Source organism: Trachemys scripta, chromosome 4 (assembly GCF_013100865.1).
Source record: "Trachemys scripta elegans isolate TJP31775 chromosome 4, CAS_Tse_1.0, whole genome shotgun sequence".
Classification (NCBI taxonomy): Eukaryota; Metazoa; Chordata; order Testudines; family Emydidae; genus Trachemys; species Trachemys scripta.
The window spans coordinates 126,641,014-126,667,166 of record NC_048301.1 but is presented as its reverse complement, the minus strand read 5'-3'; the positions used below and the strand labels follow the sequence as shown (position 1 = coordinate 126,667,166).

At 49.3% G+C, this 26,153-nt stretch overlaps 1 protein-coding gene across 1 annotated transcript in view; it reads left to right on the top strand.

Moving 5' to 3' along the window:
- The window catches only part of BAK1 (BCL2 antagonist/killer 1), a 38,147-nt gene extending 12,467 nt beyond the window's left edge, over window positions 1–25,680 (top strand). Inside the window, exons 2-6 of the mRNA XM_034767385.1 lie at window positions 209–334; window positions 13,811–13,946; window positions 14,101–14,244; window positions 17,256–17,436; window positions 19,265–25,680. Coding sequence (XP_034623276.1) covers window positions 247–334; window positions 13,811–13,946; window positions 14,101–14,244; window positions 17,256–17,436; window positions 19,265–19,369 — 654 coding nt within the window. The 5' untranslated portion in view covers window positions 209–246 and the 3' untranslated portion in view covers window positions 19,370–25,680. The remainder of the gene's footprint in view (window positions 1–208; window positions 335–13,810; window positions 13,947–14,100; window positions 14,245–17,255; window positions 17,437–19,264) is intronic.
- The last annotated feature ends 473 nt before the right edge of the window (window positions 25,681–26,153 follow it).

Genomic DNA, 26,153 nt, shown 5'->3' with positions numbered 1-26,153 from the left:
AGAAACTCTAAAGAAGAATTATCTTGGGGCCTAAGACTGTCCCTGGAGGTGTGTAAGGATCCAAGGCCACAGAACAGACCTTGAGTCTCCAGTTGTCTCCTCTGGCATCACCAGACTGGTCACAGTTTGCAGCTCCCCAGAGCCCTCCCCTGAGCAATCTGGTTCAGCGCCTTGTTCACCCTGCCTTCCCTTGTTTCCCCCTCTGCAGGGTAAAGCTGATCCCCTCTCCCCAAGCTCCCCTCCACCATGGCCTCTGGGAACAGCAGCGACCCACCAGACCATCATCGGCACAGGGCCAGAGAGGGACGTAGACCGTCGCTGAGGCTCAATTCAGGTAACAAGGTCTCTATTACGAACTGGGGTTTAACGTGTCTCTTTTAAATTCCTTTCTGTTTTGATTACAATTCTTGTATCCTGTCAGGTTCCTTTAAAAAGGGGAGGGGGAGAAGTACATGGGCCGGTCAAGGTTTAATCTCTGGGGACTTGGTTTCAAGTCTGTGGCAACACCAGCCAAGTCTTTGCTCAGGAGATGCTCGGCACTGAGTTAGTATCTAGTGGTGCAGATCAGGACTGAGGTGCACTGGTGGAGCGTGTGTGTCTCTGTCTGCCTGTTGCCTGCCCAGTTTGGAATACCAGAGAGCTGCAGGACAGAAGTGAGATGCACCGGCCGAGCAGTGTATGTGTGTATGGGGGAGGGAGTCCAGGACTGGAATACCAGAGAGCTGCAGGACAGAAGTGAGATGCACCGGCAGAGCAGTGTATGTGTGTATGGGGGAGGGAGTCCAGGACTGGAATAGCAAAGGGAGCTGCAGCAGGTCAGGACTGAAGTGTGTTGGTGGAGTTTGGGGGGGCGGGGAGGGGGCAGGGCTGCAATAGCGGTGGGATGCAGAGGATTGAGGTGCAATGGCAGAGTGATGGGTGGGAAGCTTGCACAGCACTTGCCTAGCTTCATTGCCATTATCTCCTCCCATCCATATAGGCAAATGTACTCCATGTTAAAGAGACCCGAGCCAGGCCAGGCAATGCTTAATGGCAGCGCAGTTGAGTTGAGGCTGAGAACGTCAGCTGTTGGGTAATGATGACTTTCCAAAATGTGGCTTGGCAATATCCGCATTGGCAAATTTATGGGGCAAAACATTGAAAATGTTCTGAGAACAGAGACCAAAACAAATCGAAAGGATCTGCTCCTCATTTCTGTCCCAAATGGACAGAATTCCTCTGCGCTGCCACCTTTTAAGCATGGGTGACGCTTTAACCTGTTTTACAGGTAGACTTGTACATGAGCATGAGTCACTGCAGCTCTGTCAATAACGCCCCTTCAGTAACTACACCTAACTGTCTATGCAGTTCACATCCAGCTCAGAGCTGTTTCACTGTCACGATTATATTATTATTTGCATTGCGGTAGCATCTGGAGGCCCAGCTAGGTTCAGAACCCCTTTGTTCTGTGTGCTGGACAAATGCATAACAAGACAGTCCCTGCCTTATCGAAGCTTGTAAGGTATTAAAATAAAATAAAATAAAATCAGGGCAGTCCTTATGCAGAGCACGCATTGGAGCTAGTGGGATTTTGCTTGAATAACAATTGTAGAATCAGGCTGTAAACTATAACCACGTGTGTTATATACACACACCCACACACACACACGCAATCTGAGTGGGATTCAGTGTTGGCTTCGCTCTGCTCCCAGTGAAGTCAAGAGGAAGCTCTGTCTCTATGTACATCCAGATATAACTTAGTGTTTGAAGTTAACCTAAGTTCCCGTCTCAGGCAAAAACTGCATTGACGTCAATGGAAATGGAGCAATGTGTCTCCCTCAGAGACATGCTGTGGGGTTGCTGGGTGAATGAAAGCTTTAGCGACTGGTTTGATTTCATTTTCTGGGTTCTGATTTTCCCTCATGGTTCTTTGTCCATTTTTCTTTTGCTGTTGGTAGGGAGCTAAGAGATTTATCTGCTGCTCAGGAAAAAACAAGTTCTCCCCCCAGAGGATCATTCTGAATTATTCCTGCACTACCAAATGTCTCTTAGGGGACGAACAGGGCTCCACCATCTTTGCCTATCCTGGGTTGCTCCTGGCATGTCCCCTATGTTGTTAAAGCATCACTGGTTCCTTAAAAAAGGCAAAAGAACTGAATTTGCTACACAAGAGGAACAAGCTAGGAAATATGGAAAGGATCCTGTGTAAATGGGAGCAAGATATTGTACCAGGAAGAAGGATGGTCCAGTGGTTAGAGCATTAACCTAGGAGTCCAGAGACCTAGGATTGATTGCCTGCCCTGCCTAGACTTTGGAAAAGTATCTTAGTCCCTCTGTGTCACAATAGGGTAATAGCTAACACAATAGCACTTGCCTACCTCAGAGGGTTGTTGCTAGGATAAATATAGTAAAAACTGTGAGGTGCCCAGATATTATGGTAATAGTGGCTTAGACAGATGAACTAGCACTCTGAGAATTAGCACTAGGTTCTGTTGTGTCCTTGGGAGGATTATATGTGCACTCTTTCCTCTCTTTTCTTTCAATTCCCCTAAGGAAATGATTGAAGAAAACATTGTTTGTATAGTATTATTTAGCACCTATATGGAAAACTCCTATCTGGAGTTCTCAAAGCACTTTACCAAGGAAGGTAAGTATCATTATCAGCTATGCAATTTGCTGGACCCCATCTAAACAAAGTGGGAATTGTTTGTTCTCAAACTGTCTGAAGTTCCTAATTTATGTCTGTCTATTTTAATACTAGCTCAGTAATATACATGTAATAATGATTGCAGGATCGGGTCCTTCATTTATATACTTTTTAAGTCTTGGCAATAGGACCTTGCACTGAATATGAAATGATCTGTATAAATAGTTGTTATCGTGGCATTGTTGTCAGACTTGCAATGACTCAGTGACTTCCCCATTTACAAGGCCACCTGCAGAAAGGTTAAAAAGAGATGATGACCTTGTGTTCAAATCAGGGTTAATATTCTCCTGAATTCTATAGGCTTGGGACCAAAACCCAAATAGGATTTTCTATCTGTTTCCTCCAGCCCTGCAAATCAGATTGCTGACACACAAAATAGGGATGTTCTGTAGGATTTTCCCACCAAGTTATATTTATACTCCATAGATATAACCAGTGGGAAGTCAAATGAAATAAGGAATATACCCTAAATGAATCAATTCAATTGATGCACCATCAGGCAGCAGTGTGGAAGATCAAAGCTCCGATCTTGACTCAAAGGGCTTCTGCAGTCCCATGGCTAAGGTATCACCTTAGATTTTGGGGATGGGAGCACCACAGCAGCCCATAGTATGCAAGTGGTGCAGCAATCTGTATCAATAGTTAAGGTCTGGGGAGGCACTGGTGTCTAGGGGCTAAAACAGGAAACCAGGACGCTGCCAAATCCGTGTGGGGCCCTGAGCAAGTCACAGCTCTGTGCAAGGGGTGGCTTTTCCCCTTGACCAGAGGCTGTTTGTCAAATCCGCATTTAAATGTACCCAGGGAGCCTTTGACATTAGCACCTCGTTAGAGCAATAGGGGCTAGAGATGGCTTTTCTGTAGATACAGCTATAACTTAGCTAGAGGGAGCCTGAGTGACTAGGTCATGAACATTACTATTAATCATGTTTATTATGCTAGTGCCTAAGGGACAGCCAAGAATGGGGGTGGGGGAAGGGCATTGTGCTAGGAGCTCTAGAAACAGAGTAGCAGACGGTTCTTAGCGGTTTACAGTCTAAGCAGACACAACAGACAGGTGGGCGAACGGGCAGAACACACAAGCAGAGCGAACCATGTGATGGCAGCAAATTGCATGTTAATTCCATTGGAGGGGGGGATACTTAGGAGGAGATCAGCTAAATGGAAGGAAAAGGAAGGGAAAGGGGTGAAGAGGATCGGGCAGGGGAAAAGAGGGTAAGAGAGGCAGGTGTGGTGTGAAGCTAAGGGGGAGGGAGCAGGTTGGAGCGAGCAGCATAGGGCAGAGAAAGTCAAGTCTAAACTATAGACTGTTCCCCGATTCACAGGACTGGCCCCGCCATGGAAGGAGGTGGGAATTTTTTTAATGAAAGCTGTTGGCTCCTATAGAAAGCAATGGAAAATCCAGGAAGAGGCCAGGCTGGCTAGGTCTGTTCCTATCTAGTCATTTTTGTGACTGTGAGACAGGCTGATCCATAACAGCTTGCACTGCTTGTGACTGCCGGGTGGGACACAGGGTTTGGGAATGAACCAGTCACCTTGCAAAGGCGGAAATGCCAGCCAACGGTCAGTATAATCTAACCGTTTTGCCTCAGAGGTCGGGATGATTGATCAGAAATCCAATCCGCCATAGATCCACCTGGAAACATCATGTTGTGGGTACAGCACAGGGCTGAGAGTTAGGACTTCTGGGTTCTGGCCATGGCTTTGCTACCAAATTGCTGTATGGCCTTGGGCAAATCACCTGACCTCTTTGTGCCTCAGTTTTTCCATCTGTAAAATGAAGATAATATGCAAACCATTGGGAGAGGTGAGGCATAACTCATTAATGTCTGTAACACCCTTTGGGATCCTTGGATGGAAGGAGCTATTCTTATCTAGTCTGGCATCCTACCTCCAGGAATAGCCAAGACCTGATGCTTCAGATGTGGTGGTTGAAGCCTACCCATACCTGGGTCTAGAAACCATTTACAAGTGGTTGGAAAATACCCCCAATACCCATCCTTCACGTGACCATGCTGTGGAAACCAGTTTCAGGGCGATGATCCTGCTTATGCGTAAGGCTAAGATTTAGTCATGGTATTTTTAATAAAAGTCATGGACAAGCCGTGGGCTATAAACAAAAATTCACGGCCTGTGACCTGTCCATGACTTTTACTATAAATATCCCTGACTAAATCTTAGCTGCTCAGCGGGATCCCGGGGACCAACAGCTGGCCCCTGCTCTGGTGGCGGGTGCTGACTACCCCTGGCCTCCTGCTGCTCCAAGGCCCCCAGAGACCACTGCTCAGGCAGCCTCCAGGACCACTCAGGGTGGCTGGCCCCGGGACGGCCCTGGGGTCAGCCACACTGGCTGCTGCAGCAGTCATGGATGTCCCGGAAAGTCATGGAATCCGTGACTTCTGTGACAGTCTCGCAGCCTTATTTATGAGCCATCTGATGGTCCCTTCTTTTTCTTAGCCTGCGAAGGATAGCAAAATAGGTCTGGAGTGGATGGAGGTCTGTTGCTGGGGAAAGGAGAGAGATCTGGCCAAGGTGTCAGCACTGTGGAGCTAGCTATCCCTTCCCTCCCTCCCCCAGCTCTCTGAGGCACAAGCAAGCAAGTTATTTCTGTCCTGTCAATAGGGGAAGCAGCATGTCCAGGCAAGATTTACGGGGCCCATCTACTACTGTGCAGTAATACAACCAATTTCCCCCTCCCCCAGGCCGTGCACCCCACGCTACGTCCAAGCGCTCTGCAGCAATATTAATGCATGTTGTTTCCTGTGTCGGTTTGTTCTGCGGTGAACTCACTGGCAGAGGCAAATGAGTAAACACTTAGCACCTACCTCAGCGCAAGGGGAAGTGACCTGCCTGAGTCAGAGGCCGCGTGGGGACTGAAAAATATCCATCCAAAACCGAAATCAAATGTTGAGCGGAGCAAGTTGAGCCTTCAGGCTTACTTTGCTTACTCCTTGCTGTGAAGTTCTGTGCCAGCCTGACAGCTCTGGAGAAGGTTGACCTCCAGTCATCCCTTATGCAAGATTGTCCCGCATTGCCATGCCAGCATGACTTTGGCCTGGAGGAATCTCCTCTAGGGTGAGAAGATGGATCAGTCCCCATGGCTCATTCAATCCCTGGCCTCTGCTGAGATTGCCCCTGATCAGGACTCAGCTAGTCCCCCTGGTGGGTGGTGGGTTTTATGATGGGGACGCTTGTCCACTGGGAACTGAACTGAGACCCACCAAATTCATTTCACACAGACCATCGCACATCTGTCATTTGGCAGCTATTTTAAATTACTGTTGATGTGGGCTGGAGTCAATCTTTCACCTCCACATTACATTTCCAGCCCCCTGAGCTATCTAGTTCCCTTGGTGTTGTGCAGATTTCTAAAAAGTGGAGTTTGCAAACCACAGCAATGGTTTTAAGATATCAAGACGCAGCAAATATTGTCCAAACTTCTGCTGCCCCACCAAGGGAGAGCCAGCATACAGGGGAAACTTCCCCTTGTGGCAAAGACAATTTGGCAATCGCTCACTAACATAGCTAGGCCAGAAGAGACTGTTCCATCCAGTACATTGGAAGGGAAACGCCTTCCACTGTATAGCTGCCAGACTCTTACTCGGTACGCCCTGAGATGTATTTGGCATGATGTCGAATGAAACTGCTGGCCCACTTCTGATTTCGCTTAAACCAGGGTTATTAATAATAAAGCATAGCACTTTTCATCAGTAGCTCTCAGAGCATGTTACAAAGGAAGTCAGCATCATTGTCCCCAATTTAAAGATGGGGAAACTGAGGCATGGAGCGCTGGGGTGACTTTCCCAGGCTACTGGCAGACTTGAGAATCAAACCAAGCTTTCCTGAGTCCTAGTCCTGACTGTATTGCATCCATGTATCCATTGTCAGGGGGAGGTAAGCTGCAGCAGGTACAATTTGGTCTGTAGCCGCTCTCTGATAACAGCCTTTGTATAAACAAATGCACCTTTTAGTGCATTAGGGCTGTTCTTGACTGATGTCTCCCATTTGAAAAGACACCCTCGGGTTAGGTCATTCATTATCACTATTTAAATGCTGATGGCGTTCTTGGGGCCATACCAGATGAGGTCATTGTCCTGAGGCGTTTACTATCTAAGGCTTTGTCTACACTAGCACTTTTGTCGGTCAGGGGTGTGAAAAAACCACACACACCCCCGGCCGACATAAGTTTCACCGACAAAAGCGCCAGTGTGGACAGCGTTGTGTGGACAAGAGGCTCACCCGCCACTCGTTGGGGGTGGTTTAATATGCCATTGGGAGAGCCCTCTCCTGCCGGCACAGAGCAGCTACATGGGAGACCTTACAGCTGTGCCACTGTCTGGTCTGTCGTGTAGACATAGCCTAAAAGACAATGGGGTCGATTCTTCCTCGCAGAGCATCTGTTTTGCACCACTCTGCAGGCAGACTGTAGCCTTGAAGCTACCCAGAGGATCACCCCAGTGCAAGGTGGGGGGTGTAGAACTAGCGTAGGGGCTTTTAAGATGCTCCCTCTCCCCACTGCTGGCCTAGCAGAGAAAAGGGGGCTTGGCTACAGGGAAAGGGATGTGGCCAAGATGCCCCCACACCACATTGATTCCTGGCTGCAGTTTGATCCATAGGTAGACAGCTGAAGTAAAGCAGACTGCACTATTCCCCGTCTAGTGCAGAGCCAAAGGGGAGCTGAGTTTTAAGCCACCTTTGCACAATCCCCGTCAAAGCAGCACGCTGTGCAGAGCAACTGCATGCCAAGAATCTGACTCAGAATGTACTGGGAGCTGGTCATGACTTGGCATATCTTTTTGTTTTGTTTTGTTTTGTTTTTAAAAGGGTGGAGGAGATTTCTCAATTATAGACCTGATGGTGTTACATTGATGTTGGGTAGCATTTGAAAAATATATATTTCAAAAAGATTATTATTTATACTGTTGGATCATCTAGGACCCCAGTCCTGGACCAGGACCCCCTTGTGCTAGGAGCTGTACAAACACAGAACAAAAAGACGGGCCCTGTCCCAGAATACTTCTGTCCCTGTGTTACTAGTAATAACATCTGGGGTTATTAAAACAGAAAGTGTTTTTTTTTTTTTTTTTTAGCCTATCTCCTCTTTGTTTGTCATGCTGTTTATTTACTCTTCTGTGTTTCATTGAAACTGTGAGTCAGTCAGTTTCGTTTTCTGGTTCCCCTTTGGCCAGCACTACACCCTTGCGTTCCGTGTTGCCACAGTCCGGGAATTGTTTACATCCAAATAAATCTGTTCTCGCTGAATCAAAAACAACCCCAGAAAGTATCGGCGAGGAGGGGTTGGGGGGTGTTTGTCATCCCTTCCCCTCCCCCCATCCCTTTATTTACACAACCTACATTTTATGTAACCTCACAGTGTCTCTGACTCACTGTCTGCTTCCATCTATCCATTGGTCAATTACCCAGTTATCTATTTCCAAACCATAATTGTGTTATTGGAGTGATCTTGGGCGTCATTTCTCAGACTTGCTAAGGACCCACAAATCCGCCTGAAGTCAATGGGAACTGCAAGTGCTTGGCACCTCTGAAACTCATATGAATGGCCCATGCCCAGACCTGAGTTTAAATGTATATGGGCCCCGTACTCCACTGCTTTGCACCTTGTGTCGGCATTTAGACTCTGATCCTACAAATGCTTATGCACGTACTTTATATTTAAGCAGGTGAATAGTCTTTAATTAAGCCAATACTTTTGTCTTCACTAGGCAAAAAGGTGTGCTGTTTAACCATAGTGTAGACAAGGCAATTTGTAACTTAACACAAATTAGCTGGTTGGGGTCAACCATAGGGACCCTGATCTATGTAATACTGGGCATTATAAGGTGGTCTGTTACCATTGGTTCTTAAGAGCTGCCGTGCTTAGCTGGGGACTCCCTACATGGGGACATTCTGATTCTGGAATAGCTGTTAGGGTAAATTTCCAAATGGAGACAAGCCCTAACATGGGCCTCGTGTCCGCTAGATTTCCCCTTCCAGCGTGGGAGCCACCAGTGTCGAGAGTGCCTGTCTGCACCACGATAGCAACAGTGGGGAAACTCTACGCCAGCCTTTGTTGTGTGGATCCAGCCACCTTTACCCCGCTGGCTCACTTCCTGAGCGTGTGTGGGAGCCTGCTTTGTTTTTATCTCGCACAGTCAGCCAGGTGACATTACTGCTCTGCATGGTATGCGTTGAGCCCAGAATACCTGGCGTTCCAAGCCGAGAGCTGTTTACAATCCTGACTCTGGGGAAGAAGCGGCTGTGTCCAGAAAAAATCACAGGCTTATCCAAAACACCCCCTGCCCCCTATCTCCGGCTGAGCCTCAGACCCATCCTGCCATGCTAGTGACTTATCTCTCCTGTCTTTGTTATCAAAGCAGAGGGTTTGGACACCGGCTGGTGCAGAGCAGAGGTGGGGATGTCTGGAAGGACGAGCAGCAGCCTTTCTGCAGGGCAGCTCGGCTTCAGATGCATCCCCTGGGTTTCACCGAGGTTTCTGTTTTGCAGCAGCACAGTTCTCTGGGGCTTTGGGAGTCAAGGGACTGGCCTGAAGTCACGCTAAAATTCACCTCTGTGCAGAGGGAGCCGAACAAGGCCTGTGCCTGGCTCGAGTGCTCCAGAGAGACATTTCAGCCATGAAAAGGAAACATTCTTTGCCCCTGGTTTGATGCTAGGAATGCTGCTGAAGCCACATGGTGTGAGTGTGTGTGTGGAATTTAGTGGTTAAAGCATCTGAAGCAATGCTGTGTGAGAGCATGGCTTTCTTCCGGTTATCGTCACCAGGTCACGCAAAGGACACAGAAACCCAGATGGCATTTGTGGCTGCCAGACAAACTGATGTAAGTGAGCTCAGATAGCAAGTGATCAAATAAGAAGGGATGGCACGAAAATGGCTTAGGCAAGCCTTCGTTGTCCACACTCACCTGGTGGATCTATACAACTGCACAAGAATCTTTGCAGGGAAAGCGGTGGCAGCCCCATCGCTTGGGCTATTTATATAAGGTTACCATACGTCTGGTTTTTCCCGGACATGTCCGGCTTTTTGGTAATCAAACCCCCGTCCAGGGGGAATTGCCAAAAAGCCGAACATGTCCAGGAAAAATACCGGCCGGGCACTTCCCCTCCCGGGCTCCAGCTGCTCTGCTCCTCCCCTGACTCTTCGGCTCTGTTTAAGAGCCAAGCTGCCCGAGCGCTCCGGCTTCGGGCAGCCCCCTTGCCTCCGGACCCCGAGCCGCCGGCCGGGCACTTCCCCTCCCGGGCTCCAGCTGCTCTGCTCCGGCGGCGCAGGGTCCGGAGGCAAGGGGGCTGCCGGTAGCGCTCGGCTTGGTTCTTAAACAGAGCCGAAGAGTCAGGGGAGGAGCACAGCCGCCGGAGCCCGGGAGGGGAAGTGCCCGGCCGGGGGCGCAGGGTCCGGAGGCATGGGGGCTGCCCGAAGCCTGAGCGCTACCGGCTTCACAGTTTGACGGGCAGTCTCCAGACCCTGCGCCCCCGGCTGGGCGCTTTCCCTCCCGGGCTCCAGCTGCGCTGGGGACGCGCCGGTCGGGGGCGCAGGGTCTGGAGGCTGCCCGGCAAACCGTGAAGCCGGTAACGCTCGGGCAGCCCTTTTCGCGTGGCTGGGAGGGAGGAGGGGGAGTTAGGGCAGGGACTTTGGGGAAGGGGCGGGGAATGGGCGGAGTTGGGGAGGGGGGAGGCGCGGAGTTGGGGCAGGGCCGGGGGTGGGAAAGGGACGGGGCCAGAGCCCGTGGAGTGTCCTCTTTCTTTTATTTTTTAAATATGGTAACCCTAATTTATAACTAGACCAGACGTATTGTTAGGAAATACCCTGTAGGGAACAATCCTGCAGTGGCTGCAGAGAGATGCCAGGCTGGGTTGATGGGTTGGCTCCCACTTGCCAGACATTTATAGCAGTCTATGATTCCAGTAACAATTCACATTGAGACATTCACACTTACAAACAACAAGGCATATACATGGGCAGTATGGCCAACCTCAAGTGTTCAAAAATTATTATTGGCATTGGAGTCTCAGTCCTGGACCAGGACCCGATTGTGATAGGCCCTTGCCCTCCAAAAAAAAATCTCAGAATGAGATTTTTAAAACTAATCAATATTGAATTCTTTTCATTTGCCTCCCAGTGATTGAACTTGGCACATCTCACCTAATCGATTCCCTGCCATTGCAATGGGCTCCTGTATCGATGCACCTCAGTCTTTCCTGTTCTCTGCTGATGGCACATAATGGTTTAGACTTCAGAGGACTGAAATGTTTTAATTTAACTCATTATTGGGGCTCTTTACAGCAGTACCTGGGTGAAATGCAATGGCCTGTGATATGCAGGAGGTCAGGCTAGACGATCTAATGGTCCTTTCTGACCATAAGCTATATGAAGAGAAGGATTAATGCCCTTGTAGGAGACACTGGTAAGACCTCGTCTGGAATCCTGTATACAGTTCGGGTACAAGAAAGATGAATTCAAACCGGAACAGGTGCAAAGAAGAGCTGCTAGGATGATCAGGGGAATGGAGGGCCTAGCTTATGAGAGGAGACTGGAAGAACTTGGCTTGCTTAATGTAACAATAAGGCCGATGGTGCTAGGATTACTCTCTATAAATACCAGGGAGGGTGCAGTTATTTAAGCGGAAGGACGTTTTTGGGACAAGAACAAATGGACATTAAACGGGCCATGAGCAAACTGAGGCTGGGAATTAGAAGAAGGTTTCTAACCATCAGAGGGGTGAGGTTCTTGGACAGGCTTCCACTAGGAGTTAGTGGGGAGGGGAAAGGAGGAAGGGCCAAGCAATTTAATTTGCTTTAAGAGAAAGCTGGACAAATTTATGAGCGTGATTTTATGATGGGGTTGTTTGTGATGGTGTGGGGAGCACTCAGCAGCCCTCGGACTCACTTCTGGTTTACTTCTTATGCTCCTAAAAGCTCATGCTTCAGGGTTTCAGCCAGACACCAGCAGGGGTCAGGAAGGGATTTTGCTCCCCACACTCCAGTGTATTCTGGGAGGGTCCATCCCCACCCCTTTGAGGCACAGCTGGAGATGGGACATTGGACTGGAAGAGCCACAGTTCTGAGGTGGCACTGAGCATCCTCTGTCTCAGGTGCTTGGCTGGCTGGTTCTTGCTCATGTGCTCAGGGTCTAACTGATTGCCATATGTGGTGTCAGAAAGGAATTTCTCCCCAGGTCAGCTTGGCAGTGAACTTGGGTTGTTTTTTTTTTTTCACCCAGTGCACAGGTCACCTGCCAGGATTATCTGGGGATCTCTCAATCTTTCCCTGCCATCGTCGAGGCCGTGGGCATTGATATACCTCTGACCCTCCTGTTCTCTGCTTGTGGCTTATAATAGCCTGGTCTCCTGGGAGCTGTAATACTTTGGTCTCATTTCGGTTGTTTGGTCAGTGTGCGGGTGCAGGGTGTGTTGGTGGCCTGTGCTACAAAGGAGATCAGACTGCATGATTTAGCGTTCCCATTTGGCCATAAACTCTCTGACTAACTCTCTGAAATGGTTAGGAATCTGCATTTTCAAGCTTTTCTCCACAAACACAAAGGCCAGAAACGATTTTTTTTTACATAATCACCTGACTCCAGCAGCTGGGTCTTTAAGAATGACATCAAGTATTGTGAAACCTGTGATAAAATCATGAGAATTGGCATTGCTTCCTGGGGATAAAAGTTCTCCTGTACATCTCATTTTTAGAAAGCCACTCATAAAAAAGTTTGCTTTGGTTTGCATGGGTGCATGTTTGTTTAAAAGCAATAAAACATGAAGCTAACACTTTTGAAGTTGACCACTGATTTTTTTGGCAGCCTCTAGGGCTTTTTTCAGTGCCTGATTTCGGACACCTTGGGGCTTGGATTTTCAGAGGTGCTGAGTGCCTGCAGCTGCAGTTGAAATCAGTGCGAGCGAGCTGTGGGTTCTCAGCACTTCTGAAAAATCCAAGTCTCAAGTCAAGCTTCCAAAAAACAGAGGCTCTCCATGGTGTGACTGCATCACATCTGTTTGAATTCCTCTCCTTCTGGAGTGTGCTCTCTGCATGTAACTTGGGGTGGGAGCCCCATGGTCTGTGGTTGTATCTTTGATATGGGAATCCTCATGTTTTTAAAGGGTCTCCCAGTTAGCCCTTGACTTGTTTCGTCTTGAACTTCTCTAATTTTCGTACCCTATTTGCCACTGATATGCTCCCTCCAAGGTCCAAGTTCAGCCCTCATTTGATCCTGTAGCGAGGCTTGTTGCTACGGCCTTATCTAACCAAAAAATTGCACTGGTTTAGTTAAACTGATTTAGTTCTATTGGTACAAAGTCCTGTGTGGAAATGCTTATTTCAGTTTGAGTGGCTTTATTATGGGAGGCAGCGTGGGGCAGTGGAGAGAGCACTGGCCAGGGACTCAGGAGTCTTGGGTTCTGTTCCCAGCTGTATCAGTGGCCTGCTGGGTGAACCTGGGCAAGTGACATCCCTATTCTGTACCTTTAGTTTTTCCATCTGTAAAATGGAGATGACGATACTGACCTCTGTATGAGAGATAGAGATGAAAAGCATATCTGAGTATTATAATTTCAGTTCATTTTAAACCCTTTTCTAATTGACTTCAGCTAAACTGAAAGAACACTAGGGCAGGCCAGAATAAGGGCACCCAGACCGCCTTTGGCACTGGTTTAATTTAATCAAACGGGTGCAGCTCTGCATAGAGGGCAAGCCCGCCAGGTGTTTCACATGGCATCTGACAATGCTTCAAGCTCCTCTGCTGGTTTCTAGAGCCCCCAAAGCACAGCAGACCCGTGCGGACCAATCTGCAGAGCCAGTCCCTGGTGCGAAGGGCTAGCTATCTAAGGAGCACAGTGGTCGTTTGGTCCATCAGAATGATGGAGAATGCAGCAGTGCAGGGGTTAGTGCCGTGGGGACACACTGTCTCAAAGAACAGGAGTACTTGTGGCACCTTAGAGACTAACAAATTTATTGGAGCATAAGCTTTCGTTGGCTACAGCCCACTTCTTCGGGATATGAGAGGGGCCGCACAGTTTCCCCAGTGTTATAAGAGCATGAGGATAAGGAGGGGTTTCCTCACTCCTGCGCACCCCAGAGGAGCTGCCTGCCTGACCCTGCCAATCATTGTCTCTCCCTCAGAAGATCAGGTGGCCCAGGAGACCGAGGAGGTGTTCCGGAGCTATGCCTTCTACCGCTACCAGCAGGAGAGGGAAGAGGGTGGAGGGGAGGTGCCGATGGACCCCGAGATTGCAGAGATCCAGCAGGAGCCGGGCAGGTAAAGCTCTTCCCATTACAGACTGAATCGTACGTCACCCAACACAATCCATGTTCAGGGTGGGATTCACACCCTATTTGTGGCCTGACCCTGGATCCTCCTGGCCCTGCGTGGAAGTTGGGCCCATCTCTAATGCTTTCCATCCTCTTGGCAGCACCAGTAACCAGGTGGGCAGGCGCCTGGCTATCATCGGAGATGACATCAACATGCGGTATGACGCAGAGTTTCAGAACATGCTGAAGACCCTGCAGCCCACGAAGGACAATGCCTATGAGTACTTCACTAAGATAGCCTCCAGGTAAGGCAGCCAGCTCCCAGCACTCCCAAGGAACGCTGGTGATGTTGCAGAGAGGGTCCGACTGGCACGCACGGTGAAAATCAGAGGAGCGAAAATTGGCATTGTTTTACCCAAGCTCTGCCCACAATACCAGGACAGCTGGCACCCAAATTCCACCCCTAACCCCAGCCCATAGTCCCAGAGAAGCTGGTATCAGCCGTGAACTGCTTCACAATGGAAGGCTGGCATTTCATGAAGCAGTGTCTGAAATATGCCCGCATTTTCTACCTGTCTGCTTTTGCGTCTGTCATCATACATCCATGTCGGATTTGGCAGCGTGTAAATGGGTCTTCGGTCCAGTTTGCAAATGTACTGGCAGTCCTTGCATGTGCTAATGAGCATGCAGAAGGATGGATGGCCTGCTGGCCTCCCGTGCTGAAAATCTGTCCCATCAGACTCAAGCCTAATCATGACAACTAAACGCTGGTTGAGCTGGCAGAGTAGTGGGGCCTGGCTCTCCTCTCTGTGACATCAGGAGGGATTTTACCTATGTCTGGAGTTACACTGGTGTAAAACCAGCACGAGAGGGGAATATAGTCACTGTTTTGTTCCTGGGCAGCAGTGTGTCAGCCTCCATTGCAAAGGTTTTTCTTCACAGTTAGAAAGGCTTGACGGTTAAAAGCGCAGGGCCTGATTTCCAATCGGTGCTAAGCAAACACAGCTTCAGGCAGCGGGCCCTGCAGGGCCTCAGTGCCTCTGACAATCAGACACCTTGAACCAGCTCAGTCTAGCCTTTGATCTTAGGTACTACGCAGACCTCGTTACTCCACAGTCCTCTAAGGAAGGCGTTGTCTGCCAGTCCTCCTGCCCTGCTGTTGCGGGGCCGGGTGAGGGGTGAAAAGTGAAAGCAAAGAGTCTGAGGAGTTGGGACTCTGATCATCTAGCTTGCTCGTTCGCAGTGGGAGGAGAGTCTCTCTCAGAGGTCAGTGGGTGGAGAGGGAACCTGTTCTGATAGTGCAGAGAACGTACAGGGCTAGATCTTCCCATGTGATCCTCCCAGCTCCTCGGGCTATGCAAAAGGGACTGGATTCTGGCTGTAACTGACCATCCCTGTGTGAACTCTGAGCTGGCATAAAGCTGGTGGCGCTGACTCCTGGCCTGGGCATGTTCCACCCCCGTGGAGGGCAAAGGGCAGAGCTCCACTTCGTTACACCAGTCCTCAGTCTCCCAGGCTGCTGTAACTCACACCGGGACTGGCATAGACCCTCTCATCGGTTTCCTGGTGCCCCTTGCGCTGAGAATAGTTTGGACACAGGGGAGAAGCCTGCTCTCTGTGTCTAAAACCAAGCAACGGACCAGCGGTGCCCGGAAACCTTCCGATTTCAAGAGCAGCCTGACGGACTTGGCGCGTTGACTAATGCATGCTGTGTTGAAATGGCTGCAGAGATGCAGGGGGATCAGGGCAGTTTCCTAGAGTGCTGGATTTTGTACAGTCCAGTGGCCCCACCTGCCCTTTAGATGTCCCTCCCATATCAGAGAGGAGATAGAGGAAATCACTTCACCCCTCTGCTGCTATTGCTTGCCTGGCCACAGGTGAGGTGGCTTATCCCGGGGTGAAGGGGAAGACAGCAGGCATGTCTGGTGAATCCAAAGGCCCCTGAGGAGACTGTGGTTCCCTTCCCACTTGCCCCCCGGCTATCTCCCCTATTTTGTGATAGCCCCTAGAGGCCTCATTCTGTCTGGGTTCTCTCATGCCCTGAATCACCATGGTATCTGAGCACCTCGCAACCATCAATGGATTCTATCCCTGCAGGCCCCCTGTGATGGGGGGGAATTCCGGCTTAGCTCTGTTTCACAGCTGGGGATCAGAAGCACAGAAAAGATGAAGTGATTTGCCTTAGGCGTCTAATTCCCTATCCACTTCCTCCCTCGTTAGGCCAGGCCTTGTACAAATGCTAGCCCTGTGTCACGGCAATGCTGGGAAGGGGAGGCAGCTTCTCGACGCTGACAGGCTCCACACCAACACGCCTCTCCTAGCCTTCCCCCCCGGGCACATGCTGTACATTGCCTAACTGTCTCTCCTGTCCTTTCTTCCTGCTCCCTTTCTTCGGGAAGCCACGCTTTGCCAGCCTGAGGCGGTTAACGCACAGCAAACAGGTAAATTAACCTCTGTCACTCACTCTCCATCCTGCCTTTTCAGTGTTGTTCCTTCCTCCGTCTCCACTAACTCGTCTCTTTCCATGATGCTCTGGAAGGCCCCCATCTGCATTATGAAAATCCTCCTCTTTATGCTGTGGGGCAGGACGGATACCTGCATTAGAACAGTTTCTCTACAGTGGTGCGAACAGAAATAGCCATGACAGGCACCCAGGTTAAAACCCGGGGCCTGATTCTCGTCACACACATACTCTGGTGTAAATCAGGAGTAACTCAGTATAGTGACACTGGTGCGAAACCCCATGTAAACGGCTGTTGTTTGTATGCACCTGGAAGCTCAGATCAGGACTGGGCCCCCGTTGGGTTGATGCTGCACAGCTATATGTTGGAAGTCCATCCTTGCCCTAAAGAGCTGGCAGGCTAAAGTGAGATCAGAATCCAGCCCTGTGGGAGGTATTTAATTTTCATGCATCCAGGCGAAGAAAAAATCGTGTCCTAATATGCCTGGGTCACAATCCTGTTTAGACCTGCATATCTCTGTTGCATAGATAAAGCCCCAGGGCGAGTGTGTTCCTTCCAGGATAGCTCACAGAGTGCAAACTGTTAGTGGTTGTGGTTGAGCGTGTGGGAGAGCAGAACTGCGCAATTAGTTGTGCTTGTTTTTCACCACTAAGCTGTTACTAAATTTGTCAGGGTAGGATGTAGCTTGAGGGCTGAGAGTGCTCCAGGGGTGCACAGGACACAACTGTGAACCCCTGGACATTCCACCAGCTGCAGAGTAATGTGAGTGGACGGAGCAGCCCAACAGGGGGCAGCAGAGCACCAGAACCAGCGTGTTGTGTTTTTTTTAACCAGGAGGTTTGGTTCTGTTACAGCTTGTTTGACAGTGGCATTAACTGGGGCAGGGTGATTGCGCTGCTGGGGTTCGGTTACCGGATGGCGATTCATGTGTACCAGCATGGGGTGACCGGCTTCCTCCGGAGCATCGCTCGCTACGTGGCAGAATTCGTGCTCCGCAACCGCATCGCCCAGTGGATCGCCGACCAAGGAGGATGGGTAAGTGAGCCGGGCTTTTTTTCTCGGCAGGGCAGCTGGGCCGGGCTAGGGACAGCACGATTCCTCGCTTAGCTGGGCTTGTGAGCAGTGTTGCTGGTCAAATTGGGTCACAGGCGCTTGCAGCTGAGCTTTGACCAGTTGGGGGTGCTGTGACACAGAGGGGGACGCATCAGAATGCAGCCAGCTGCGGGGATGCTTCAGGAGTTAGGCCAAAATGTTCAAACTTGGAACCTAAAATTAGGTACTTAATCCACACTTAAACACCAGTATCTATTTATCTAAGGTACTTACATGGCCCCCATCTCCATGATATTTGGGCACCTCACAAACTTTTCCATATTTATTTTCGCAACACCTCTGTGTAGCGGGCCAGTGGTATTATCGCCACTTTACAGGTGGGAAACTGAGGCACAGAGAGGCTAAATGACTTGCCTAAGGTCACACAGGGAGCCTGTAGCAGAGCAGGGAATGAACCCGGGTTTCCCCAGCCCTAGTCTAGTACCCTAAGCACCCTCCCTGTGTGTACGAGCAATCCAGTTCTCAGGAGGGCTAGGCGCCCACAGCTCCTGTTGTCTCTGGTGGCAGTTGAGTGTGCTCAGCAAATCAGGTCCTGGTTGTTTAAAGCTGGACATCTGAAAAATGAGCACTCCAAATTTGAGGGCCGCGTAGAAAGTGTAGATCTGAGTGAGGTCCTTCTCCTGCCGTGTTAGTGAGTGTCCGATAATAGAAGAGATGAGAGCCATATCCCCTTAGGAAACGGATAGATAATAAGATGGAAAATATCATAACGCCACTATATAAATCCATGGTTCACCCACACCAGCATGCGGTTCTGGTCACCCAATCTCAAAAAAGATATATTAGAATTAGAAAAGGTACAGAGAAGGGCAACTAAAATGATTAAGGGTATGGAACAGCCTCCATATGAGGAGAGATTAAAAAAACTGGGACTTTTCAGCTTGTAAAAGAGACAGCTGGGGGGCGGGGGATATGATAGAGGTCTGTAAAAATCATGGATGGTGTGGAGAAAGTGAATAGGGAAGTGTTATTTACCCCTTCTCGTAACACAAGAAACAGAGAATCTAATTCTTGTGTTACAAGAAGGGGAAATGAAATTAGTAGGCAGCCATTTTAACACAAACAAAAGGAAGTACTTCTTCACACCATGCACAGTCAATCTGTGGAACTCCTTGCCAGGGGGATGTTGTGAAGGCCAAAACTGTAATGGGGCTAAAAAAAAAATGTAGATAAGTTCATAGAGGATAGGTCCATCAATGGCTATTAGCCAAGATGGTCAGGGATGCAACCCCATGCTCTGGATGTCCCTAGCTCTGACTGCCAGAAGCTGGGAGTGGATGACAGGGGATGAATCACTACCTGTTCTGTTCAGTCCTTCTGAAGCATCTGGCACTGGCCACTGTCGCAAGACAGAATACTGGGCTAGAGGGACCATTGGTCTGACCCAGTCTGGCCGTTCTTAAGTTTTTATATTGAAACTGCTGTACTGAAAGTAAAGGGCTGATTGGACCCCTTAACTGCAGCAGGCATGTCTATTGTGTGTACCCTCGAGCTGGCTGATGGATGAAAACGCTTATTCACTGATGATGATCTGAAGTTTCTGTGGGTTTACCATGGTGTAAAGGGGATCAGAATCTGGCTCATTCGGTTGCAGGGCAGAGCACAAGCATATTTTAATGAATCCGATGCTGCCAAATTTGTGCAAAAAGCAACCCAGGTGATGTCTGAGTGCCAGGCATGCCAGCAACACTAGTGCAATTGGATCATCCTGTTGCTGCGTCTTTCACCTGCCAATTCTCTCTCCTGCTAGGTGGCAGCACTGGAGCTGGATAACGTTTACGTGTTGTACATGATGGGGGTGTTGGTCGTGGTCCTGCTGGGTCATTTGGTGGTACGACGCTTCTTCAGCCCATGACTGGAGTGGAGGCCGAGGCCGGCGATCCGGCCAAACTCTCTCTCTCAATACTTCACGCCGTCATAAAGACATCTCCTGAGAGAGAGGGGCTCAGGGAACAAACAAGGGAGAGCAGTTTGGAAATGATGACTCCTCTTCGGAGACAGCACCATCCACGGAGAGACTGCCATCCGTGGGGAGACTGCCAAGAACTACACAGAGAGGTGTTAATGGGGGGATTTTGGGGGTGGGTGGGGAGGGATTGAATTATCTCATCCAAAGGTTGAATGCAGCAGTCAGGAACATCAGCACGATGACATTCCCAGCATGCAGCGACGGGCGAGGGTTACAGGCTCCTGCAGTGTACAGAAACTGGAGAAGCCCCATTAGAGGAACAAACGTTGTTAAAGTAATGCACGTGTCTCCCGCATCCACTGAGTGGCATTCTCAAGAGCCATCCCAGGGAAAGGCACGGAACATCCTCTAATGGATCTCAGCCCAGATCTCGCCTGCCTTCACAGAACAGGATTACAGCCGGAGCCGATACAGTCTCTGCTTATAAGTCATTGGAGTGGGTCAGCCAGTGCTGGAGAATCCAGGCAGGTTTTGCTCTTACTTTCTCTTGCTCCCAGCCTACCAAGCCCAGATTCTTAGCTTTCCCGGTTACTTTAAAAGAGCATCTGTGTCCACCTCTAAACAAATACACTGTTTGGCATGTGACAATCATGACTAGAAAACCAGTTGCCCCTAGACAAAATGACAGACTGATCCTGTCAGGATCTGAATTTGGAGATCTGCTTTCCCTCCCAGGGACATCGCAGACACCTAACCAGAGCAGCATCCTAGGACTGTGCTAGTGGTCCTGGTTGCCAACCCTTCCTAGGGGAATGCAGAAGCCTGAACTTCAGGGTGGCAGCAGGTGTATAAAGGAACGGCTGGTTTTCAAACACTAAAATACGGTCAGGTTAAAAATCCTGGGGTAAATCAGGAGTAAATGTTCTGGGTTGCGATGCACCATCCCAAGTCTGCAGTGTTTGGCTTACAGGCACAGCAGATGATGATCTTCATCCACAAACCTTTCTATGGAGAATCCGTCTGGCGGGGCCCCTCTCACTTGACTCCTGTATTTCTGTCCGTGATTGAGATTGTAAACCTCTCCCTGTTGGCAGTTATTCAGAGTGGCGGCAAAGCAGAGCCCCCGCTTTGAAATCCCCTGAACTTTTGTGCAGTGAGCGTGGGGTTTCTAAATCTGGGTCTGAGGCTTGGGACCATCTGTGCTTCCCACTTCAGGTTACTGTGTAAAGCTTGCAAACTGTGACTGGATTTAGGCTGTGTCCACCTGGGCCTCAGATTGGGTTTAGACCCAGTTCCTGCTAACCCTGTTTCTAGCACTGTTCAGCCAGCCAGTGGGGAGGGAGCCAAACTCTCTTCTGGTCGAAGGAGAGTGGGAGAGCCAGTTATCAGCTAATCTGTGGCTTCAGTGCCCTGAAGCTGAGGACCTGGCTCCTGTCTAAAGGCTCCTTTAGCTGGGGCCAAGGCTACTTATTTTATCCTGGAGACCGGATAGAAGCAGCAGCAGCAGCATTAAGACTAAAAGTATCTCAGGCGTTATCAGGGATTTTTCCGTTCTTGCCTGTGTCATGAACCTTTGCTGGTTGCGGTGCACAGCTTGCTGGAGTAGGAGGGGAGGAGGCAGCTGGGATGGCTGGTAAAGGGATGCTGTGATTACTCTTCTAGGCAGTTGTAGGGGATCTCGTAGGGATTGCCAGAGTGCATCAGACCCGTGCCTTGTCCAGTCTGGTAACCTGGCTCAGATAGTGGCCAGGTGTTTCAGAGGAAAGTGAAAGAAGCCCGCCATAGGAAAATATGGGGTAATCTGCCCGCATGAAGGCCTCATCCTAATCCCTAATAGTTAAGAGATTGGCTTTAACCCCGAAGCATGACGTTTAATATCCCTTCTGAAATTTGTGTTAGCATTAACTGTGATAACCCTGGCTATTCCTGTTATCCATCTAAATTCCCACGCCCTCTTTGAACCCTGCTAAATGCTAATCCTCAGCAACATCTGCATTGGTTCCTCTATCTAATTATACTCTATATGGAAACAGTATTTCCTTTTATCGGTTAGAATGACCCAGCTTTTGTTTAATTGAATGTCTCCTTGCTCGAGAAAGGAGAACATTAGCTCCCCTTCTCTAGACCATTCATTATTTTATATTCTTGTCCTCTTTTATTCTTCTCCTTTCTAAGATTAAAATGGTAGCAAACTTCCCCTCGTATGAGTGTTCTTCCAGGCCCTTGATCATTCTCTTCACCCGTCTCTGAACCTCCTCTTGTTATGCAATATCCTTTTGGAAATGGGGTGCCCGATACTACACACAGTATCCGCAAACCACAGATTTTTAAAGACCTTAGAATATTTTCTATAGCATGCTGCATCCGATTCCTTATACATCCTGCCATCTTGTTTGCTGTTTTTCACCAACTGCACATTGAGTGAAGGTCTCACTGAGCTGTCACATCCAGGCCCGTCTCCTGAGTTCATACAGTTAATTTGGAATCCTGTACACTGTATGAGTAGCTCTTTCCCCCCCTCCCCTCCCTTCAGTGTGCATTACTTTGCCTTGATCAACACTAAGCATCACTTCCCATCATGTTGCCAATTCATCTGGCTTGATTAGGTCCCTCTGGAGTTCCTCTGTGTTCTCTCTGGTCTCACCAAACCTAACTAACTGGGTATTATCTGCAAATTTTGCCACTGCAGTGCTCACCCTCTTGTCTAGATGACACTGAACTCCAGACCTAGTACAGCACCTTGAGGCACCTGCTGTTAATCTTGTTGACCCATGCCAGTGATTCTTCATGACTAATTAGTTTCTTTAATAGCCTCTTGTGCAGGACCTTGTCAGAGGCCTTTGGAAAGTCTAAATAAATTATGACAACGGGCTCTATTGATACGTTCCAACACTCTAGTAGATTAGTGAGACATGATTTTCCTTTGCAAGAACCATGCTGATTAGACCTTATCATTTTGATCCAGAACAGTTTACCAAGGGCCATGCTGGATTCTCCATCAGTGACCATTTTTAATCATGATTAGATGTTTTTTCTAGAATATCTACTCTATAAATTATTTTGGAGAAGTTCTGTGGCCTGGGCTATCCAGGAGGTCAGACTAGATGACCACAGTGATCCCTTCTGCCCTTGCAATCTATGAATCCGCCAGATGTATGAATTATCTGGTTTTTGTTTCAATCTACAGATTCAAGGCTAGTAGATTTTTTTTTTTTTTTTAATAAGATGCTTTATGGTAAGTGATCAAGTCCCAGTGGAGTCAGTGATACAGGACCCAAGAAGGGAATCTTTAAAACTTGAACCTTTGCTTTGTTTACCGCTTTTATTCTCTGTCACCTCCAAAAATATTCAACGGGGCACCGTCAAACTCAACCCACTGCGAGGACTGTATCGGGGCATTTGCTTGTTACCCCCGTAACCTTACTAGACAATCATCCCTGTTGCTAGCACTAATTTCTAAGTGGACAAAAGGCAGGTTTGAACTGGGAGATGAGACAAATAGGGCAAGGAGCTGCTAAATGAATTACTGATCTGCAGTACTGTATTCAGTCTCTGGCTGGCACTGTTGCACAAGTAGATAGCAACCAGAGGCATTGAGGAGAGGAGTGGAGAAGGGATATCTTAAGTTTAAGTCTATTTGGAACCTACCTTGAAAAAGGGAGAAAATCCAGTGGGGAAAGCTGCTGTGTGATTTTTAACAGTATCTTACATTGGTCCAGTTGGCCCCACGTTTCATCTGCTAAACCCAGCACCCATTAGGAGCTGCCTTAGGGTCTGTGTTCTGAGCTGCTTTGAAATAAGAATGTCGTTTTCATCTGTTTTTAATTGGGCTGCTGGTCAGGGATGCTTTGGGGGACAGGACTGGGAATGGGCAAGGAAAGCCTTTTCTCCTTGGCCCTGGAGGTTTGACACCAGCGCGGAAGAGAGAGAGGACCAAAAAAACTGCGAAGAACAATTGGGTGAGCTCAGTCCGGAGAACTGTGGACAGGTGTCTAACTTTAATCTCCACTGCCATTGGCCCTTATTAGCTGTCTCAGCAGGGGAAGCTTGCAGTGGGGCTGTCTGCAGGGGTGTTATTTCAGAAAAACGTTGGGGGGAAGAGGCAGGCAGTGGAGCAAAGTTGTCAGCATATAGAACATTATATGTGATTATATTATAGCCTGCAAAGCTGGGAGGATTGGTAGGGGGGCATACAGACCTATGAAAAATCTGGGGGAAGGGAGGCAACTGCCCCCCTTGCCCCATAGCAAATGACACCCCTGGCTGCCTGTGCTGTGCACAGAGCATTTCAGTCTCTGGGTTAAGCAATGCCACCAATTCTTCCCCCCGCCTCCTTTTTTTTCTTGGAAGGAGCCCTCCTTGCTTTAAGGAAATGAACGCCCTACGAAGGGGGAACTAGGTTACAGTCCTTGCAATAATCCCAAACCACCAAACTGCGGTGAAAGCAGCCAGCGTGTAAAGATGCCTGTGACGGGTGGTGATGAAGTTGACTGTCTGGAATCCTTAGCGGAGTGTATGCTGGATGCTAACAGCCTGCCTTGTAACTCCTCCTTGCTCCTGTTAAGAAAATGTGGGTGTTTGCTGCACTGAACAGCAGGGGTTTCCCTGCAAAATCCTACTGTAATACTCCTAGCCACATGGTACTAACTTGTGGGGAGCTGTGGCCAAACCACTACAAAAGCGACACCTACTATGGCATGCTCGTCCCCACAGTGGGGACAGACAGGATTCCTGACCCAAGTGAGGTGCTCAGGAAGAGACAGGTGGGTGCTGGAAGAGGAATGTTTGGCAGTGATCTAGTTCTTACACAGGAGTGGGAGGGGAGGGATTAATACAGATTGCTGGGTGTTGTTCAGGTGCTGAACTGGCAGCCAGCTATAGAGGGGAAAAGCCATTTGACCAGGAGATCGACTGAAGCGAGGGATGTGGTTGAGGAACAATCCCTGCTTCCCAGCTTCAGTTCTAGCCCCAACCGTTGGTACCAGGGACCATGAGGTTTTACTGACTGTTGGGGGTTAGGCAGGGGTTGATTCTCCCAGGGGGCTGTGCTCAGTAATCTGCCCTCCCCACATGCCTCTAATGGACTCCTTAGTGCGGCATGCCCACAGGGTTCCCATCTGTCACCCCTCCCTGCTGAATGTCCAGCCATCACAGTGCCCAGCATAAGCAGCAAGTCTCAGTGGCAGCAGACGGGTGGCTGGCAGGAAGTCAGTTATAGTTCCCTGATTCTCTGCCTTGGTCCCAGAGCAGTTTAGAGCAGCCCCCCACAGACTGTGCCAACTGGCTCTGGTCCCCTAGAGGCCATACATCAGCTGGGGATTGTCAGAGCGACCATGCTCACCTCACTGCCCTTTCCTGTCCCTGATGTGCCTCTTGAGGCTCTGCCTGCTGGGGTCTCCCGAGGATGGGTCTTAAGGGAGCGGAGTGGCACTAGGCATCTGGCCCAAGAATTCTTGATTGGAGTGGAAACAAAAATAGAAAAGCAGGGAGAGGTGAAACCAAAATCAGAGCATTCGATGTGATGTGTGAAGAGGGTCAGGAGTTCAAGGGCATTGGCTCAAGCTACAGGATCACGTCTGACTCACCCATTCCTTGCAGCCACATCCCCAATTCCGGATGGCCGAGAATGGGGGCAAGTGCGGTGACGGACGGATTTCAGGAGGAAGCTTGTAACGTCCTGCCCATCTGGCTTGCAGAGCAGGGAAGGGCTCAACACTGTCCTAGAGGGGGACTTGTCCCTTGACAGTCAAGACTGGTGGCGGCCCTCTGTGAAACTTTGTGCATGTGGGATGGGGGGAGGGGTTACATGTATACTTGAAAGCCATACTGTAGCTATTATCCGACTTTGTTTTGCTTTATTAATGGTTTCTGGAAAGCCTGTTGTTCCACAGATCGCTTCCTCTGAGCCCTCCAGTGATTCCTGACTGCCCCAATATGACTGGGGGCAGCAGGGGACCTCCAGTGAGGGGATATGGGGACACAGTACATGGGGAGCAGTAAGACACACATCATGCCGCCTCAAATGACGAGGGGCTTGCAGTATCTTGTCTCAGTATGGTGGTGGTTGTACCCCTGAAGAAGACATGGGTAGTCCCCTTTTGATCCCCCCCATGTATGTAAACCATCTTTAATAATAGCTCAGGGGCAAGAGGTGTCTAGAATGCACTGGGTTGTTTTCCTGGAAAACCATTTCCCTGCAAATAGTCTTTTTAAAAAAAAATGTTTTTTTTCCAAAATAAAAGTTATGTGCATTTGCAGGTCTCCCTCCATACTGGTGTGTGCGCGCCCGTCTCATACATACATATGTATACTGAGGCTTTTCTTGGAGGAGTTCTATTCCACTTCTGCAGCTCTTGCCAACTCAGAGTGGGAGGAGGAATGCCCTTGTGGTTAGGGTGTTAGCCTGCAACTCAGGTTCAGTTCCCTACTCTCCCACAGATTCTCCTTTAATCTCTCTGCTTGTTGTTCCAGCTGTAGACGGGAGATAACAATTCTCCCTCCCTTCCAGGGGGTGCGCTGAGGAGGAATTCATCATGGTTGCAAGCCTGGCCTAGCCAAGCCTACGAGGGCCTAAGGATGCCTGGTTGAGCAAGGCAGTTGCCACTTGTGGACTGGACATGGGCCACCTGCAGCTAGGGTTCTAGAATGCCGTGTGTACCAGAGCCAGACCCTTTCTATTCCCTACACTTGCTGCATGGGCTAGGATGGCTGCCCATGCCCTCATGTCATC